The 21,480-nt window shown below is 37.3% G+C and overlaps 1 protein-coding gene across 1 annotated transcript in view; it reads left to right on the top strand.

The window, feature by feature from the left end:
- frem1b (Fras1 related extracellular matrix 1b) overlaps window positions 1–21,480 on the top strand; it is a 213,661-nt gene that overhangs the window by 153,033 nt on the left and 39,148 nt on the right. The window contains exons 22-25 of the mRNA XM_069938520.1: window positions 513–654; window positions 5,309–5,504; window positions 16,259–16,523; window positions 17,884–18,298. Of these exons, the coding sequence (XP_069794621.1) occupies window positions 513–654; window positions 5,309–5,504; window positions 16,259–16,523; window positions 17,884–18,298 (1,018 nt within the window). The remainder of the gene's footprint in view (window positions 1–512; window positions 655–5,308; window positions 5,505–16,258; window positions 16,524–17,883; window positions 18,299–21,480) is intronic.

Here is a 21,480-nt window from a genome sequence, read left to right as displayed (position 1 = left end):
GATTTCAGGTGGGCTAGTAGTGTTTCTGATGCACTTGGCTCCAGCACCCACCACTGGGGAGAAGAACATCAGCTGAGCTTTCCATTTTTGTGACTGCTTTCCTTTGAAAATTTGCTGTCAAATCTATGTGTGTGGATTTTAGTTGAGTACCACCTGGTTAACATCTCCCCATAGCTCCACATCCAGTGCTCAAGTTTCTAAACATTTATATTGAAAAATTTAATGGAATTGATAATACCAGTAGCATTTGGTTTCTTAAATCTTTTGCTTTCATTGTCTTCATATACTGGAAGGTAAACCTGCTCACTTCAGTGAAATATTTCTATTGTAGGAATGTTGGATGGCAAATATATGAAGATGTGCTGGTAATCTTCATTGCTTAAAACTATAAATGAGGATGTTTCATTAATAATTGTCTAGTGATTGTGCTTTGAATCCCAAACTGTTGAAACACTGGATGGAGTTGCACTGATGGTTGTGTTTTTTTTTTTCCATCGCTCTCCCCTGTTCAGGAACACTGGATTAGAAGTGGAAACGGGAGAAAACAAGGTGATTTCCAGTGTGGCTTTAGAAGCCGAAGACAAGGACACACCACGATTCGAGCTTTACTATATTATCAACAGTGTACCCGAATTTGGACAGCTGCAGTTGAAGGTAAAATCAGAGACAATATTTCAAGATATTCCCATATGCTACACATGGAAGGAGTTCAGAGAAGAACTAATTCCTGGCTTTAAATCACTGCACTGTACAGGAAGTGTGATTATTCTCCTCAGAAAAGCAAGACCCATTAATCATTCATGGGCAATTATTTTTAAATTGTGGTGGGGCCTGAGGGAAAGATTTCCTTTGCTTCTTTTGCGCAGTGATTTCTTAAAGGTGATGAAGGTTCCCTATGGTCAGTAGTTCCACTGAAATGAAATAAATGTTTTGGAGGGAACGCATATCAGTGGGTGTAAAACACAAACCAGAGGCATTCACGATTTCCCGTACAATATTGCTTGCCCACAGATGCTGAAGAAACTCAACCCTCCCCCTGCCTTATGTAATTCTATCCCCCCCCCTCTCCAAATTGGGATTTCATTGTAAAGGTTTAATCATTCTAGTTGTGCTACTGCAACAGTGGTAGGGTGAAACTTAGTCTTCATTTTGTCCTCACCATGTCTTTGGTCTCCGATCCAAGATATAGGGTTATTACTCAGTGTTGAGTATCTCTTTCAGAAGTACTACAAGGGCATGTATCCAGCAAAGTAGCCTGAGAGTTCAGGGAGCTGTGCATCATACCTCAGGCTTCTTATCGTGTTGTGCTAAGCAGTTCAAACTTATCTATACGACAACTGTTGCCTTTAAGCTGAATCAGCATTATCGTCACCATGCATTTTAATGAAGAAAATAAAAGCTTTGGTTTCCTCATCTTGATTACCCAGGACAAGAAATTGTCTGTGAAAACACAGATTTTACAGAAGTGCCACTGGAGGGGACACCATGCTAGTTCTTGTCTGGGCTTTGGAAGCGTGATGTCTGCACAGTGAATACCTTTGTATGTGCCTGAATCAACAATTCCAGACTGTAATGCAAATAATCATACTAAACTGTGGGGTAAGCCCAAAGTGGCAAGCAGTGCAAATTGGATAAAAATCAAAAATAAAACTGCAGATGCTGTAAATAAAAACAGAAAAGTGTAGGAACATTTAGCATTTTAAACAGCGTCTGTGGTAAGAGAAATGGATTTAAAGTCTGAGTCCCTTCACCATAACAAATGACTTGGCAAGAAATATTAGTGTGTTTCTCTTTAAACAGCTCTTGCCTGAAAGGCTGAGTATTTCCAGAATGTTCTGTTTTTATTGAGAATCAACTTTTGTTTCTGCAATCTTTTGTGGTGGGAACTCATAAAACATCTATTTGCAGGTGGCAGGTGTCAAAGTAGTGAGGGGTTGAATTATTCCTCCTGTTGCCCACCCCAAGGAAATGAAAACTTTTTCTTGTGAGGTTTCCTGGCAGAAATCCAAATGAAGCAAATTCTTTACATGATGCTGGAGTGAGCCTGGGTTTCAACGTATTGCCAGTCCCAGCAAATAAGGCCCAAGCATATAATTAATGTACTTCTAGGGTCATGAAAGTGACATCAATTGTACGTAACAAGCCCAATGTTGCCATGTAAACTTAGCCAGCACCCCTCCAGTATGAATGTGTTTTAAAAATTGTACTTGGCTCTACAATTTGTGGAAAGTCATGTGTACACACAGGACAAAGTGATTGAGTTTTAGATGATATCCCATGTGCTTGAAAGTGCTTGAATTTCTAGTCCAAATCTTTTTATCCACTGGTGCAGGTTTGACTCTGCTGATGTTATTTTTCCATCTAAGATATTATTTATTCAACAGAATGAGTAAATAATCCAGACAATATTCATCATGTTGTAATAACAAAGAACTGATGATATTCAATGTCGGCTATGCAGGGTTAAGAAATATATATTCTCAAAAAAGTAAATTCTTGATCAACGGGTGCTGAGACACATAAAGCGTGAGGTTTATGATGAGTATTGAAGAGGAGTTGATGACATTGGTAAGGTTGATTGGAAAGAGACAAATATATTTTTTTCAATTTTCAAAACTAGATACCATTTAAAGTTTTCTCCGTGGGATTCTCTTCAGGGTAATGAAAAACATTTTTCGAAGACAAGTCATTGGTGTTCTCTCAAGTACAATTAGGATTGAAAATGATTGCTGGTCTTACCAATGATGTCTACGTTTTCTGAAAGAATTATTGTAAAAGAAAATAATCTATATGTCTTACTTCCATTGCAAGCATTAGAACCGAACATTACGGCACAATACATGCCCATCAGCCCACAATTTTGTGCCAACTTATGTGTAAACCTACCCTTCCCTACCTCACACTCATAACCCAATTTTTCTTGCATCATGTGCCTGTCTAAGAGTCTTTTAAATGTCCTTATTGTACCAGCCTCCACCACCACCCCTGGCAATGCATTCCAGACACCTAATGTGTGAAAAACATACCCCTAACATTTCTCTAAACTTTGCTCCCTCGCCTTATACAGAGGTCCTCTGGCATTTGGAGTGAAAGATGACTTAAGTTTAATGCAAGGGAATGAAGAATACCATGCTTAGCCAGTAAAAAATGGTTGACTTGCACCTTGCATGAATCGTGCTTGCAAGGCCAAGTGTTAACATGAAAAAAGTTTAAGAATGAACTCGATACAAGAAGTCCAACATATACAGAATCAATAACAATTTAACTGCAAGGCAAGTAAGAGATCAGGCTATTTCTGTGGGAAGAGAAATAGAATCAACTTTTCAGGATGGAGACGCTGAGAGTTTTTATTTCATATTAAAAGCATCCAAAGGTCTTACTTTAATTTCTCTTATTGAGAAATTGATAATATTGCATTTGTTCAATATTGTATGGTTGTTAAGAAACTAGTGAAATGCCAGTGCACAGTGATACCTAAACATTGAATAATATTGGAAAAGGATCATGAGGCTAATCCCCATGTTGGGATCTAAGGTGAAAGAAATCTGGACTTCTCAGTTTTGAAAGGAACTGACTGAGCATTATCATTTTTGGCTTAGCAAGTTTGAGGAAGATACTCAATAGCCTGGGAAATAATTTTGAAATTAAAGATTCAAATCAATAAAATAAGACCATTAGACATAGGAGCAGAAACAGGCTATTCATCCCATTGAGTCTCTCCTTCATTTAATCATGAGTTGAACCATTTTACATCTTTTCCCCACTGTCCTGCCTTCTCCCCGTGACCATAGCCTTGACTAATCAAGAGCCTATCAATCTCTGCCTTAAGTACACTCAATGACTTGGCTGGTGACAACAAATTCACCGTCTTCTAAAGAAATTCCTCCACATCACCATGAAACACAAAGGAAATTATTCTTCACATAAAGAGCGCATGGAATGTGAAATGGATTTACTGAAAGTAAAATCTATCAACAACCATTAAGAAACAAATGGACGCAATAGTAGAGTGGATGACAATGGGTTTATGGCCTTTGAAGCAGTAGCTATCTTTTAAAACAGTGGTTCTCAACCTTTTTCTTTCTACTCAGATACCACTTTAAATAATGCCGATGCCATCGGTGCTCTGTGATTACAAAGGGATTGCTTAAGGTGGGATGTGAGTGAGAAGGGAAGGTTGAGAATCACCCAATTGTTTCTGAAATATTTTGCTTGAGATAAAATTGTCATTGGCCCATTTCCTTTGGAGTTATGAAACCGAGCACATAACAAGTCAATTAGGTATGATTAAAACAGTGGTTTTCAAATTTTTTTTAGTTCCACCCAGATATCACCTTAAGCAATCCCTTATTAATCACAGAGCACCTATGGCATAGAGAATACTTAAAGTGGTATGTGATTGGAAAGAAAAAGATTGAAAACCTCTGTTTTAAAATATTAAGGATGATATATGAAACAGAGGCCCTCTCTCCACCTGCTCAATGGATTTAAAAACCATCTTGGAGAAGACTGGATGATTTTAATTGTGTCTTGCTCAACATACAACCTACAATCAAAACTAAAAGCAGATTTACTGTTTAGAGATTTAATTGTGAGAGAGGCAGCAATTGCTTAAAATTATGTAATGTCAAGTCAGTGAACTCCATAGTAGCCAATAATATTTTAAAATATACAGAAAAAAAATTCATCTTATTGCTTCCTCATTCTGTTGCTATCAAAATACTACATTGTTGTAATTCATAGGGTGGGAATGATGTGAAAGGGGAATTGGTTACAGCCTGCAATTATTTCTTCTTAAAGGCCTGACAGTTCCACATGGAGCTGCTGGCATTTACCGTCAGGGGCCTTGGCACTCTTATGCAAGCATATGTGAATGCGAAAGTCCCGAACTTTTGTCTTTAAATTGTGCTCTGGCCTGTATTTCTTGGCAGTAAAGTATGAATGTCCTACGGTGGCTAGCCTATACATTGGTAAATCTGCAACATGCATGTCATTGTTTTTAAATGCTTTGCGTTTTACTATGTTTGACATTTTTAATGTTTTTTGAGTGTTTATTCCAATAGCCAGCCAGGAGGCATGGAGAAACTGGCTGTCCAAGCATTTATCTAATTGGCAATAGATTGGAATTGGCTCCATTTGACTAAATTCTCACCAGGTAATTTGTCTCAAGATTAGAGAGTGAGATTAGCAGGGAGTCAGCTCTCCACTCTGTGGAGAGTACAGATTTCGTGATCACGGGGTAAATGTAATGATCCAATCTATATTAAAAATCATGTATTAATACAGTTTATTTATTCTCTTTAAAAAGACTATGTTTGAATGGATTAGACTATATCCAGGCATGAATTTTAGTCAAGAAGATATCGACATGAACCGACTCTGGTATCTCCACACCACCATTGTGGGGTCAACAAGTCATGACAGCTTTCGCTTCCATGTGACAGATGGGGATAATACATCACTGTCAAAGAATTTTTATATATCACTAAAAAACATGAAGAAAGGTGAGTAAATTCATAATTCTGTGGAGATTTTTCTATTTCTCTGTTTCAAAATATTAAATTATTTATTTTGCCTTGGATTTGTTGGGAAAGTATGATTGAAAACTAAAGATTCAGTGCATTTGTATTTGTGGAAATCTGCAAAATAGTAACTTTTTTTAGTTTGCCTTATGGACTCATAATTATTCCATTTTAAGTTACCTAATTTTAATTTTGCAATGTGTTATTGAACTCTTTTACAGCTGCAGATGACTTATGTACCGGGGTGGCCAAACTTGCTTAATGTAAGAGCCACAAATGATAAAGCTCAGATGCTTCAGAGCCGCAGGACATGAATAAAATTCACATACACATTTTTATTGTTACATACACATTTTGTAACAAAAATGTTATATATATTTTAAGAAATGCATATTAAATGCAATAATATTTATTTATGCATGCAGTATTTAAACTGTTAATTTGTATTAGTTTCAGTTATCACAAAGACACAAATATGTAAAAAAAAAGTAAACCCAAAAAATGAGAGATATTTTAATCCAATTTCCACCTTACAAGATTATTCTTATTATAATCATAATTTTTATGACTAAAATACAATGCTACAAATATCAGTTCTATTAAAGACTTGAGTTAGGCGGGCGAGGGGGAGAGAGTGGCAGTGCGAGTCAGGCAGGCAAGAGATCGGCAGCGCGACTTGGGCGGGCGAGGGGGGAGATTGAAAGTGCAAGTCAGGCGGGCAAGGGGGGGAGACCACCAGCGCGACTTGGGCGGGCGAGGGGGGGAGACCGGCAGTGCGAGTCGAGCGGGTGAAGGGGGGAGGCTGGCAGCGAGCCGCATATTAAAGGTCAAAGAGCTGCATGTGGCTCGCGAGCCGTGGTTTGGCCACCCCTGGTACTCTAGGTATAGCATTTTTATAAGCCTGTAGAAGTTGTTCTATCTCATCCATCTCCAGCAGCTTTAATGTGTGAGACAAAAGTCTGCTGATATTGTGATTGCAGTAAAACCCCACCAAAATGCTGGAGGAACTCAACCGGTCTTTCAGCATATATGGGAGACAAAGATAAATTTCCAATGTTTTGGACCTGAGCCCTTCTTCAAGAAATAACCAGAATAAGCCAGAAGCAAGAAGTCTCAGATTTCAATCAATGGGGGGGGAATCCAGAACGATGGATATGATAAGGGACTAGGTAGAATTTATCATGTCTGTGCGAATGGAGAGACAGAAATAGAGAAAGGTGACAGGGGAAGAAGGGTTGGGGTGTTTAAGAAAGCCAAAGTCAATATTAATGCCCTCTGGTTGGAGGGTGGCCAGTCAGAAGATGAGGTGTTCTTCCTCCTATTTACGGGTGGTCTCAATCTGGCAGTGAATGAGACTGTGGTCAGACATGTCAGCATGGGACTGGGATGGAGAATTGAAATGGGTGGCCACTGGGAGATCCACACTATTGCAGTGGACAAAACTCAGGTGCTTAACAAAGCGATCTCCCAGTTTACATCCAGTCTCTGTGACGTAGAGGAGATCACAACAGGTTGCAGTAGATGACCCCTGTAGATTCAAAAGTAAAATGTTGCTTCACTTGGAAGGAATGTTTGGGGCTCTGAATGGAGGAGGTATAGCCACAAGTGGAGCATCTCCTGAGGTCACAGGGGTAGGTCACCAAGGGAGCGATTGGTGGGGAGGGGAGGAGTGGAATGAGGGAGTAATGGAGGGAGTGGTCCCTATGGGGAGGGGGGAGAGAGGAATATGCATCTAGTGGTGGGATCATGTAATAGGTGGTGGAAATGTCGGAGGAGCATGTGCTGGAGGTGGAGGCTGGTGGGTGGCAGGTGAAGGCAAGAGGTATCCTGCCTGTCCTGCACATCTGGGCTGGCCCTCTCTACCACCACTTGCAACAAGGACAGGATTCTTCTTGTCCATTTAACACTGCCAGACTAAGACCACCCGTAAATTGGAAGAACAACACCTCATCTTCTGACTGGGTGCCCTCTAACCAGATGGCATTAATATTGACTTCTCTGGCTTTCATTAAACCCCTCCCAACCCTTCTTCCCCTGTTGCTTTTCTCTATTTCTGTCTCTCCATTCGCACAGACATGATAAATTCTGCCTAGTCCCTTATCATATTCATTGTTCTGGATTCCTCCCTCATTGTTTGAATTCTGAGATTTCCTGCATCTGGCATTCTGCTAATTCCTTCAAGAAGGGCTCAGCCCAAAATGTCGGTAACATATCTTTGTCTCTTACAGCAGCCCAGTACGCCAGCTGTATCTCAGTTAGCAGCATTCATATTTCTGAATCATAAACTTAATGATTCAAGGTCTACCTCAGAGACCTAAGCATAAAAATCTAAGCTGACTCATTTCAACACTGAGCACATACTTTGCTATTAAAAATATTATCTTTCAAATGGAATATTAAACCTTAACTCCATCACAGCTATACATGAAGAGCAAGGGATTTATCTCAGGTGTTTTGACCATTGCTTATCTGTCAACACCATTAAAATCAGTAAAACACAAAAATGCTGGAGAAACTCAACAGGTCTTGCAGAGTCCAGAGGAGGTAAAGATATCATGGCTTGGCTTTGTGCTGTAAGTCCAGGAAGAATCGAAGACATGGACATGTCCTTTGAGTGTGCAAAATGGATTCTTTAGTTGAAGAGCAATGTTTGCAGTACTGGCCCCACCCTTTACACCTGGGGTTTATCTGCCACGGCCTAGCAAGCTACAACAGTGACAGCCAGGTTCTTGGGTCTTAGGTATTACGCCGGGGTGTCTTTCTCCTAGATGGATGGCCTGCCGAGGCTAATGAGCCCATTCTGTCCGGGTTTCAATTCAGAGATTTCCTTCTCTTAGCCTGGCTGCCAACCAAGGCTAACGAGCCCATACAGTTATACCACCGGACACATGGTTATGCCATGACGTAACAAACTCATTGAGAATTGGGGACAGTACGAAGGGTGTGGCTACTGTTACGAGCCCAGAGGACCCATAAACCCAGCAGCAATAGATATTCACCAAGACAAATGATTGCTTAAACAAAAGTTGCTTTCAATTATCTTTAAACATGAAAACAGAATCAAATTTTAACTTATCACTATTGGATTAACTAACCTAACTTAACCCCCTTCTAATTCTAAGTGTATGTGTATGTAATGTGTGTGTAAGTTCAGAAAAAGTTTTTGGTTCACAGTCCAATCTCACTTCTCATTCCTTCAAGTTCACTGGTTGCAGGCAATTCTTATACTGTGCACAGAATTTAACATTTATAAAGTTCACCAGGCTTTGATGCTTTAAAGGTAAATAGTTACTGCTCAGGAAGGTTCTTATCGGTTTTCAAAGAGAGATTTGTTGTACACTGGACACCCACAACTGATTCCTTTTTTTAATCAGCCATTTCACTGTCTTGCCGAAGAAATTGCCCCATCAGGGTTCTCTAGGTGATAACCTTTTTCTTTCAGGTCACCGCAGAGTTCCTTTTGTTTCTCTTATTTCGAGTGAAATATTAGACAGCCACTCCTCTCCTCTTGCACAAACCAGAAGGGCTTTGACCAGGCTGAATTGAGCACTCACAACCCATCTTCTAAATGGGGTTTTCCACAAGCTTGCCAGTTTGTCCTATTCCAGTCCCAGTTGCTGCTGCTGACTGTAAAACTGTAGAACTGATCTCTGTCTGCCTGTCTGTCTCTCTGTCTCTCTCTCGCACACACACACACACACACACACACACACACACACACACACACACACACACACACACACACACACACACACACACACAGAAAGCCTGTTTCTCTCTCTGCTTGCAAAACCATATGACCCTCTTAGATCAGCAAGTTGCCCTCCATACAATCTGCTGCTCTAACAAGTTCTTTCATCTGTAGCCTTTTTGTAAACAACAATCCATTAGTAAAGTCTCTTGGGGGCTCTCCAAAGCTTTTGCAAAGGCTGCTGGCCCCGACATGTCTAGCATGAGCAGAGTTCCAGTATTTTAAATAAGATCTGTTTTAAGGTGTTTGTATGTGACCTACACTAAAAAAAAATGCCTCAATTTGTCTCCCAAAAACATATCTCTATTCTGTCACACTATAGACACAGTAGTGTAGGAAAAGCCATTTGCAGTGATCTCCTGCCTGGCAAGCTGGACAGTGGCCACTCAGTGATCACTACAGCAAGAAAGGAGAGGTAATGCATTACAGAGCTAGAGGATAAGAGAAATGGCAAGTGAGGTGATGGTGGGTGAGGGGGGGGGGGGTGATTAATGGAAACCTGAGAAGCCAAAATGTCATTTATATTTCCTTATCTCCTAAGGACGCTCTGAGGACTGCTGAATTCCTCCAGCATTTTTATGTTTTTACTACAGTCGCAGCATCAGTCACAGCATCTGCAGAATTTCATTTTCAACTCCAATAAAGTCAAATTTTGCATTGTCACATTGTTGTTTGGGAAGCTTCATAAGCAACAATTGCTTGCTCTCATCATTTGGAATATACTTTGCCTATGTCTTTCTACCAAAGTGTGTGATCTTACTTTTGTTTTCAATCTGCTAAGTCCATTTTCTTTCATTGAATTTGTTTATATCCCCTGAAGCCTCTCTCCATCCTTTTCACAAGCCCATACTGCTGCATAACTTTGTATCAGCAGACAACAAGGATATCCTCTACTTTTTCTCCTCATCTTATGGTAATTATTGATATGAATTCTGACTCCTACATCCCAGATCCAAAAAAATAATCATTTATTCTCTAGCTTTGTTTTTCTGTCTATTAACCAATCTTCAACCTCAAATCCCATGTACTATAATTTTGCTTGGCAAATTGTTATATGGCACCTTATCAAAAGCCTCATGAAAGTTCAATGCACCACATCCACTGATCCTCCTTAGCATTTCTGCCAGTTACAATCTCTGAAAAATTGCCAAACACTTTCATCAATCCATCCACCCCATCATATTATTATTTTTCAATTATCCTTTTTCCACATCTTTAATAATAAGTTGCTACATTTTCACTTCGAATATCAAGCTAATTGTTGATTCGTTCCGTATGTTCCGAACATTAATATTGGGATTACAATTCCTATCTGTGGAGATGTAGAATTTCTGAAATTTTGAAAGATGACAACCATTGCATCCAGTTGCTCCATAATCACCTATTTCAAACAGGTCAACGATAGGTCAACGTTCAATTTCATTATTATACTCTGTTTTTTTATAACTATTGCTAATTTCTTTGAGCTTCTTGTTCATTCTAGGCAGGTTGTTCTCCACTATTTCTGAGAGATATTCTATGTTTTTTTTCCTTAAAGATAGACACATAAATGTTTCATTTCTATTCCATTTCTTTTTTCCTTGATGTATGTCCTCCTGACTCAGTTTCCGGGGGACCCACATTGCCATTTGCTTTTTGTATTCCTGATCAAACTTTTATAATCTTTTTTGTATTCCTCTTTAGATGGCTCACATGTTTTAATTTTTCCTTGCTTATCAGCTTGCTGGTTTGTTGAATTCAAAATGTTCCCAGTCATTAGGTTCAGAACTATTTTTGGTGATACCATGATACTTTCCTTTTGTTATAAAACTGTATTTAAATTCTCTTCTAAACCATGAACATATCACTTTTTATGTTGGGATTTTGTGCTTTAAAAAGATATATATTGGTTGCAGCCATGCATTCATTCTTCAAGAATTAGGCATTGCTAGTTTCCTGACATTCTGAAAGGGACAGGATAGATTCATGTAGGTTTGCCATTTTTTTTAATCACAGGAAATAAGAATCCATTCCTTTGATAATGTTCTGCAGATATATCTTGTTCAACAAAGCTATGTCTAAGAAAATTCAACTATTGTTTTCATCGTTGGAAGTCAGTTCCCATTGCCTCCAAGCAAAAGCAATACCACCCATTCCAAATTAGGGTAACATTTTGCCCATGGGTGACCAATAGAGTCAACATAGCAGTTTGTTTAACATCTTTAACATTGACTCTCAGTTCTTCTTGCCACTGCAGTCAATCCAAGTTCATTCAAGCTACTGTTCAATCCATTGAACATTCCCAATGTAGAAGAGAACAAGAAGCAGGAAAACTTGGTTTTGGAGTCAAATAATAAACTCCAACATTATTAACATTTATGATGATGACTATTTTATTGTCATACACATTGTACAATGTACATATGCACCAAAATTCTTACTTCCTGCAGCCAAACAGGTAGCTGTAAAAAAAACTTCTCATGATAAACTAATTTGCGTAAAAGAGTCAATAAATAATAGATATAAATATTTAGAGTAATCCAAGGGCAATAAAAGTGATTTGCAGTGGTGCAGATAGTCCTCGATTAGTGTACCAAGAGGAGGTATTTAGCTCTCTGCCTATAGAGTTTCATGTGCAACTGTCTAATCATTCCTTACAGAACGTAAAAATGTTTAACTCCCATTACCCACAAAATACCTTGAAGGGTTTTGTTAATTTACATTAATTATATCTATTTCTGCCTCTAAAGATGCTCAACGATATATTCTGGTTGTTTTTGACATTCATAGAGTCATGGATAGAAGTGTCAAGCAAATAATTTTCATTGCCAATTTAATTTCAAAGAGTGAAAGCCAATGACAGAGGAAGAGTAGAAACCTGATAACTTGACAACGATGTTGCCATCAATAACCTTTCAGTAAGTAGGGTAGACAAATTTGTAAAACTGCTTTTGATGCTGAGAAATAAGTGTGAGAACAGCATAAATTTACAAGACTTTTCTGCATATGTTTTTAATCTTAATTAAGAAAGGCTAGATTCGCTTTGCATGCAGCATGGAAATTGTTTCTTGAGATGAAGGATTTGTCTAATGCAGAGGGATGGTGCATATTGGGTCTATATTATGCTGTAAAGTTTGAAAAAACAAGTAGCTTCACTGGAACATGTGATTCTGAAGGAATTTATGAGTTTAGATGGCATGATAATGCTTCTCCTGGTGGCATAATCTGGCCAGTGTCTTATCTAAGTCAGCCATGATCTTACTCCTGTTTAAATGCCTTATGTTCTAATGTAAAATAGTAGCTGCATTTCAAAAATCCAATGATGAGGAGAGATTCTCTAGAATAATAAAAACATTGGATGCTCTCAACAGCTCAGATAGCATCTTTGGAGAGAGAAACAAAGTAAATGTCAATAAAGCCAAGGCCAATACCCAACCCCTTTGCAAATTAGGTGGTGGGGGGGGGTGGAGAAGAGAGCAGATGTAACGTGGAAAATATTTCTCCTTCACAGCTGTAAAGTTTTATTGGTGCAGGATGACTCCCTATGTCCTTAGACCAATATAACTTTATGAAAGTTGTTGTTGCTGATAATGAGTCAGTGAAACAATTTCCTTAAAGATATTGACTGATGGAAGTTTTAGAATGAGTGCCATAAAGCATCTCTCCGTACTATACCAGTTGTTCTTGACACCCCCCCTCATGCCTTTTTCCATCTTGCATCACTTTTCCCATTAAATAATATACCTGCAATCCCTCATCATAACCTTCACTCAACACCTGAAGTATCAAACTAACTTTGATTGGATGCCTTTTTACTGCTTCTTATGAATATTTTCCTTTAACATTTCCTTTTTTACATTCCCTCTTCTTGTTTGTCAAATTATAACTGGTTCATTCGCACCTTGATTTAAATTAGCAATCAATATTTGGACATTTTGTTTCCGTATAAGCATTGCCCCCTGTCCTTTGCATCTACCTCGCACCACCCATCACTCCTCAATTCTGTCTCCTAACTTCACCATCCTTCACCTGAGCGCAAGTGCTGAGTACCAGCTCTGAGGATGTTTGACAGCAGTCACCTGGCTTTGCCTCTCTGCCGCTTTATCTTCACACTGCAACATATCAGGTCTTTAAAGTTTAGATTCTTAAAACTCCAGGAGCACATGTTTTAGTAAATCATATTTCATAAAAAAAGTTGTTGCCAAGTAAGATATGTAAAACTTGGTAGACAATAAGCTCAGATAGATAGTGCACTTAAGATATGATTCATATGGTATCTTTGCACACAGCCTTCTCCTCACTACCCTTGTCTCAACTCTTGCCTTTTACCCACCGATCCACCCTTGTCCTTTCACACACAGAGTTCTCTTTGTCCCTGCAACTTCCAGGGCTTGCTTGGCAGATCTTAGGTATTTGAAAGCCAAAAGAGACAGATGAAAGCAGATATTAGGGAAAACAACTAAAATAGAAGTTAAATTTAATTTCAATTTACTTCAAAATATCATTAGTTATGTTTTAATAACTTTAAAATAAATCAATATATATTTTTAATTTTTACAGATTATTTACAAAATTTTATTTGTTTTTACAGCCATGTTTGAATATAAGAAATGTATAAAAATAGTAAAGAACAATTGAGGTTTTATGACTGCCAAAACTCTCATACTTGTCTTACTGACAATCAAAAACCAATGTGAGGATTGAAAGGCAGAGCCAATACAGTGTTGGCCTTTTTCTGTTCAGACTACATAACCGGACTTTGCCTTACAGAAGGCAAAATCTGTCCCATTGTCATCTTCGATTGTATTTGATCCATGGGAATAACTTATTTTTCATCTGCTCCTACAAATTGTACAGAATATGCTTGGAGATTTGACTACCTCTTCTCTATATGTCCTCCACCGAAACCCACAATGCACTATAACAAAACTTTGGAGGCCTCTATCCTGTGTGGTGTGTCACCCTGCAATGTGTCACTCAGAGATCAGACTGAGTTCTTGAATGACAACCTTCACTTGCTGCAGTCACAATGTCCCTCATTTTTAAGTGGTACTTCTGACATTAAGTAGCCCAGGATAGTGTTAAATGGAGCTGGGCACAGGATGTTGCCTCTTTTATTTTGCCGTACAACTAATGAATAACACTGGCTGCACACTGCTCTCACGCAAATAACCAAGCAGCTCAAATTGGGCATGCAGCCTGTATCAGAAGCAATGGACCCCACAGCTGGTTTAGGAAGTTATTGAATTTAGCCCCTTCAGTATCCAAACATTTTCAGTATTTGTCATCATTTCTGCCAAAATTAAATAATCAATACAAGTTGAAAAGTTCCTGGTTGAATATTTCATTAAAATAATAAAACCATGTTAACCCTCAAATGAAAATGTCATTGTTTATTAATTGACAAAAATCAAATGGTGCATTTCATTGATATTAATTTTATGAAAAAACCTGCTATTATTGTTAATCACAAAGCACATTAGTTTGTTATTTTATGAAGAAATCTTGTCACGTAATTCTAACAGGTACAGTATTCTATTCAGAAGTCAGCTGAAGTGGAATTAAGCTGTTGTCATCTCAAACATAACCAAATGAGGTATTTTCCTCAGCCTTTGAATCAAAAAAAACAAAATTACAGATGAGCTTGACAATAAAAATCCAATGCTATTAAAAGGACTGGAGCCAATATCTGAAAACACCATTGTCTGGAGTATGCATAAATTACCATTACTGGCACAAGCAGGTCATTAATCATATATTAACTGAAAAGAGAACTTTATTTAATAATGTTTTGAATGTAACAAACACAAGATAAAGTAGAATAATCAGAAGGGCAACCATGAGTCCTTTAAAATTTAACAATTGCAAAAGGTCAGTAAACTGAAGAATTGGCCATAACTCATCAGAGATAATATCCTTTAGGGTTGAACTGTCCTTTGTTCCTACCTGCAAGTTTAAACGTTTATTTGTTTTTTGCGCCTACTTCAGTCAATTTTTCCAAGCTTAAATGCTTGTCATTCAAAAGCAGAATGAATATAGTTGTTGGAAGATCAGGTGAAGATGTAAGAAAACAAGAATATTCTATGCAAAACCTCAGGATTAAAAATAGCACAGGGAATGGAATATTCTGCCTCCAAATTTGCTTTGAACATCTGCAATATTTTTGTTGCTCCTCTTTGACACGCCTTGGAACCTAATCTTAACATTATTTCAAGATTAATTCATTTAAAAGCGCTGTAGGAGCTCTCAATGGCACATCAGAAATAAAAGAGTTTAGCCCAACTGTGTGACATATTGATTTTTTTTCATACATTGCAAATTGGCTGTACTGTGTGGAGCACCAGCTGGAAGCAGTGTACAGAACCCATGTGTTCACCTTTAATGCATTGAAGCTTACAGTAAGAGAACCCTCTGAAAATGATGTCAAATATCAAGCTGCTTGACACTTAATAGCCTCTTTGATCTTCCAGTTTTCATGCTCCTGTTGTATGCATTCAGAATTGATGAAGTGAATATGAGCATTTAATATATCTTTTCATATTGTAAGATAAGGATCTTCATGATTGATAGCCACAAGTTTAGAAAATCTGGTAAATCTGCCTGAAATGGTGTCAGTCAACTTAGAGAGCTGGGTTCAGCTTCTGTGGAGCAGCAGAGCTGCCAGCAAGTGATTGGTATGAGAGAAGTGGAAGCAGCCGTCTCTCTGGAGGCTGAGCCTGGCACCGTTTTCTGACGAACATTCACAGTCACAACTGGTGAGAACGAGGAGTGCCATCTGCAAACTGTAAATCCTGAACATTTACTCAATCTGCTGCATCGTGCTGACAATAGGGAGTTCATAAAATCAAAGCCGTCTCACAAATGAAAGAGGAGAGATGCATTTTTCCAATTAAATTAAGCTAATTCATCACCAACACAGCTGAGGCTTTGTTCGTGAGCGACAGTATATGAATTTTGCTTTCTCTTTTATCCCTTCATTCTCTTCTTTTTTTTATTATTTTTACAGGTGATATTGTTGTATTCACCAAACCTGTAACTTTAACAGAGGGTGACAGGGTCACCTTGACGACAGATGTTCTCATGGCAACAGATGGCACTGACAAACCCAAAGAGCTGTTGTATGCCATCTCCATGCCACCTGCACATGGTCAGATTGAGTACATCAATTATCCTGGATTGGCCATTTCCAGTTTCAGCCAGTTGGAGGTAGCAGCCCAGAAGGTCTGCTACAGCCATGACAACAGTCGCGATGCCAGCACGGATGGATTCAGGTGAGGAGGCCTGCTTACTATGCTCTGGCTATCTTAATAAGATCAGTATAAATCAAAGCACAATAAGCTGATCATGAATGAGGATTTCTCATTTTTTAAATAAACGGAAAAAGTCTCAAATATTCACACACACAGCTAAGCATGAGTGTCATACAATGAAAATGTGCACAAGAACAATGCTTCAGACATGAAATCATTACATTTAATTTTGTTATTTATTAGCTCTGCATTAAGTTAAAATTGGCTTTCCGAAAGCCACTCAAATCTTACTTGAAGTAACACAAATATAATTTGGCAATCCTATAGATTAGTCAAAAGAGTACTTTTTTAAGGGATGACTGACCACCAAGAGTTCAAAGCACATACAGGAAATGAATTTATATCTAGGTATAATCCAATTGTAGCATTTAATTGCTTTCTATAGAGAAACATGCTGAGTTCACAAACTGTGATTAAGATGTGGATTATAATTCAATAGACCTATATATTGTCCTTCATTTTCTACTTTAACATGGAAAAATAAGTTTTTTGGAATATAGAGGCCTGAGTGGGCCCCTGTTTTTGACTATGATGAAGAGATGTTTTTCATGAATGTTTATCACTTTTTATAGCTGGTACCTTCTGGCATAATCTTGTGCCAAAGCCCTGCTCCCTATCAGCTTTGCCATAATTCATTCTCAGCATTTGGAAGTGATCTGGTTCCAGGTGATTTATTAAATTACTTTTGATTGTACGACTCCTAACTTGTCCATCTGTTCAGCAGCTCCTAACTCACAATCTGTCCGTACTTTGTAGAAAGACAAACTGTCAGGGCCTGTTCATGCACCAACACTTGACAATTCTCTTTCAGATTAGATTAATACCAATTGTGACAGATTCTAAAGCTTGAAAAGAGACGCAAAAAAAAATCTTATTAGAGCTTGTTGGAGCCCTGATCGATTTTGACAGACACAGGCTGGGTGCAAGAGATAGAGAATAATTCATTTTATATAAAAAAAAACCACATAGATATAAAGTGTGAACAGAAAATGTGTTTCTAGAATTTCAAAGGAACCTGCATGAAAATGTCTAAAAGATTACAGAATAATCCTGTTATCAACAATTAGGGTGTGTTTGCACATTGGCCAGAAAGAAAGATGGGTATTTCTATTTGTGAACAAGCCTAAAAGCACCCACAGATGATGGATGCAGATGATTAACAAAATGACTACCCTTGGCACAGACATTTGAATTTAAAGTGAAAACCTTTTCATCAGGATTGATTGGGATAATTACACTAAAAAAATCAGAATTCCTAACAGATGTCGTTATCTTATGATAGAATTAAATCCTTTCTCATTCAAACTCTTCTTTCCCATAGATTTTTTGTCAGCAATGGAATGATTGTCAAAAACAGCTCCATGAAGTTTTACATTGAACGTACTGACCGAATCCTGCCCACTGTAGTTAATAATAAAGGACTCCAGTTACCAGATGGAGCCTCGATGGTCATCACCCCTGATAACCTTCAACTTACAGATCCAGACACACCTACGATAAATCTAACTTATATTATTATCCAGCCTCCTAAGTATGGCAATCTGTACTTAAGGAGAAATATTCTTTCCCAGGACCACTTCACGCAGCTGAATGTGAATAATTTGGACATTTCATACAAGCACAATCTTGGGCCCTCTGAGCTTGACCACTTTACATTCATGGCTTCTGATGGAACCAATCGTGGGTTTTTAATCAATGGCCAGATGAGAGAGGAGCCTGTTACATTCAGCATACAGGTATGTGGCTAACATTTTGACAAAGACTCTAACTCCAACCTACTGATTAGTTATGAAATCAGGTCATTAAATTTCAATATTCTTTCAGTGATGTTTTACATTTTAGATTTCATGGCAATAAATTATAAAACACATTCACAGCTGATAAATTAAATTAATTTTGAAGAAATTAAACTCCTGCAAGTTATACAATTACACCAAGTAATTCTGTGCTCAATTGCATTAAGATTACATGTTATTTCCTGAATGATATTACTTAGCATTAATACATGAAATAAGTTTTACTTCATTTTAAAGCCAATTCATAAGAATTTTCCTTGCAATTAACAGTTTTTATTATTATTTTTGGGAATTGTCAATTATGTTTTTAAAGAAACTAACATCTCTATCCCAACATCTTTCTCATGTATCTTGTAGCACAGTATTAATTGAAGTTCAAAATGTAACAACTTGATTTTAAATAACTAATTTTAAAATTCCTTCAGACTCAAAAAATAATTCCTAGTCCAAGTTTTTATATGTTTCACTTAATCATAAATATCAGAAGTCAGTAAATGAGAAATGTTGATGGAATTTTGGGGGGAAAAAAATTCTTGATAAAGCCTAATTGAGAATAATTTGTTTTTATGCAATAGGTCATCAGGATTTGAAATGCAAGGCACAAAGGAATCTTGGAATCATATTCAGTACCGTTTTCAAAATTAAATTGAATGTATATCTGAAAGGAAAACATTTGTGAGGATATGACCAGGAGATAGGGAAGTGGAAACTAATTGGATAGCTGATTCAAAGAGCCAACACAGACACCTCGGGCTGAATGGCTACTTTATGCTCTAAATATTATGATTTAAAGATCCATCATTAATAGTAAGAAAATACATTTCTTTGAAAGTGAAACATCTCTCACCATTCTTTTCTACATTCATTGCAACTGCAATGACAAATGTTCGGTCACACATGCTCACACATATGTAACAAAAATAAACACAGGATATATACGTTCGTGAGTATTACAGTTACGCAAATGAATATTTTGGTCCAAATTTAGCTCTTATTATAGTAATTAATTCTTGTTCCAACATATGCCAGGAAGTGTTGATCATTTTTTCAGATCTACAATTTGGTTACCAGACATATTCATTTTGAACTAGAATTAATTAAACAGTTGTACTGTCATAAAATGTAACATTTCTTTTTTCTATTTCCTTCCTTTTCCACTAAATTACACTACTTTAAGACCTTTCATATAGTTTTGAAAACATAAAAAAGCATACAGGCTATGTTTAAAGAAAGGATAGTTTAAGACATAACAAGGATTAGTCACAGAATAGAGTTGTGAAAGTAAAATCTATTCTGAATTTAAGATTAGAGTTAAAATGTTTGGTTTTATACAAATGTGTTGCTGAATAAATCAAGAATTTACTGATTATAAACTCATTTAATGTTGTAACTAGTGCTATTCCAAAAAGGATATTAAGTTATCTTTTTTTACACCATTTTATATTAGCTTGTTTGTGCATTCAATTAATGACATCATCGATATGGATCACTAGAATTCAAGAATAAAGGCTTTTAAGGTAAATTGATAGAAAGTTCCCATAAATCACACACAGATATTTCTGCTTTAGCATTCCATAAATGAACTTGTTGAGCACTGCTCAAGGTAGACATTCAGCCCAATATGTCTGTGTTGGCTCTTTGAATGGGCTACCCAATAAATTCCCACTTCCTTAATTCCTGGCTATAGTCTTATAAATATTTTCTTTTTAGGTGTACATTCAATTCAGTTTTTAAACTAGTACTGAGTTTGCTTCCAAAATCCTTTACTGCTAATGCTAAAGATAACTAATTGCTTCAAATAAAATGTCCTCAATTTCTCTTTGGATTTTTGCTAAGTGTTTATTATTAGATATGTCAATAAATATTTTTTCTTAGAATTACATCAAAATTCTTCATTTTATGTACATTTTATGGTTGGGCATCAAATGCCTCATTAAAAGAATAGAATGGCCTTCTATAAATATACTTTGGGGTCAATAAAAGGTCGTAATTTGAGGACTCTTTGATCGCACATATTTTCCCACTGTCAGAGAGATCGGAGTCCATTTTACTTAATATATTTGCTAGATGTTATTAATGCATGGATGAAATGCTTCTTTTGAACCACTGATGGGGAACTCTCGACATAGTAAGAACCTATCTGCAGTTCACATCTCTGGTTCTGTCACCTACAAGGCAGACCGAGAATCCTGGAATTTGGAGTTCGACCACATTGGCCCCAGGACCAGCAGACCATTGAAACTCATCAGTGTATTGGATATTGAAATTGAAATGGGTAGCCGAGGTCCAATAATGCAATGGTGAAAAGTGTAAGCAGTAAAGGAAAATGAAAAATTAATGGTTGGGATACTCGTCGCATGTTGAAAGTATGTACAATGGTTACATCATAATTCTATGGGCAGAATAGTGGACATATTAAAATCTCATCATTGTTATATCAACATTTGAAAATAATTGTGATGACATGAAAATTCAAATTGTTCATCAACTAGTCCTTAAAAAACTAAAGCTTTCCACATCATTACGCCAAGTTCAGTTCATGGTTGACTCTTCCAATCACTGAAATCATCTGGTAAATCACTCATCTGTATCAAAATACAATTATGGTAGTTTAAGTAGGGTCATAACCACCATTATGCTACATGATATGGGAAATAATAATTATCCAGGAGTTGAAGGTCTCTTCTTATAAGAGGCGGTGATGCCCACTCTAAAATGCAGTCAAAATGTGAGACTGAAGGATGTGACCATTCGGTGGCTTTCAGGAAAATTTATTTCATTGCAGACAAATACACATTGTGAACTCAGATAGATGAAGGAAAATGGATGTTGTTTTAACTGGCTGTAGTAAAACAAGAAAGGAAATTTAGAATATAAAGAATTATTATTGTATCAATTGCAGTAAAGTTGGAATCAAGTTGGAGGATTGCTGGTGAAAGGTCAGAGGAAGATAATTTAGCAGAGGCTTAAATGCATTCATTTCATTATCAATTTTCACATTTTAATTCTTATTTTATTAAAATGTGATTATTTAGCTTCTTCTTTTCTTTGGCTTGGCTTCGCGGACGAAGGTTTATGGAGGGGTAATGTCCACGTCAGCTGCAGGCTCGTTTGTGGCTGAC

The sequence above is a fragment of the Narcine bancroftii genome, chromosome 5 (assembly GCF_036971445.1).
Source record: "Narcine bancroftii isolate sNarBan1 chromosome 5, sNarBan1.hap1, whole genome shotgun sequence".
In the NCBI taxonomy this organism is placed as follows: Eukaryota; Metazoa; Chordata; class Chondrichthyes; order Torpediniformes; family Narcinidae; genus Narcine; species Narcine bancroftii.
The sequence above is the reverse complement of the archived record's forward strand: the minus strand, read 5'-3'. Positions and strand labels throughout refer to the sequence as shown.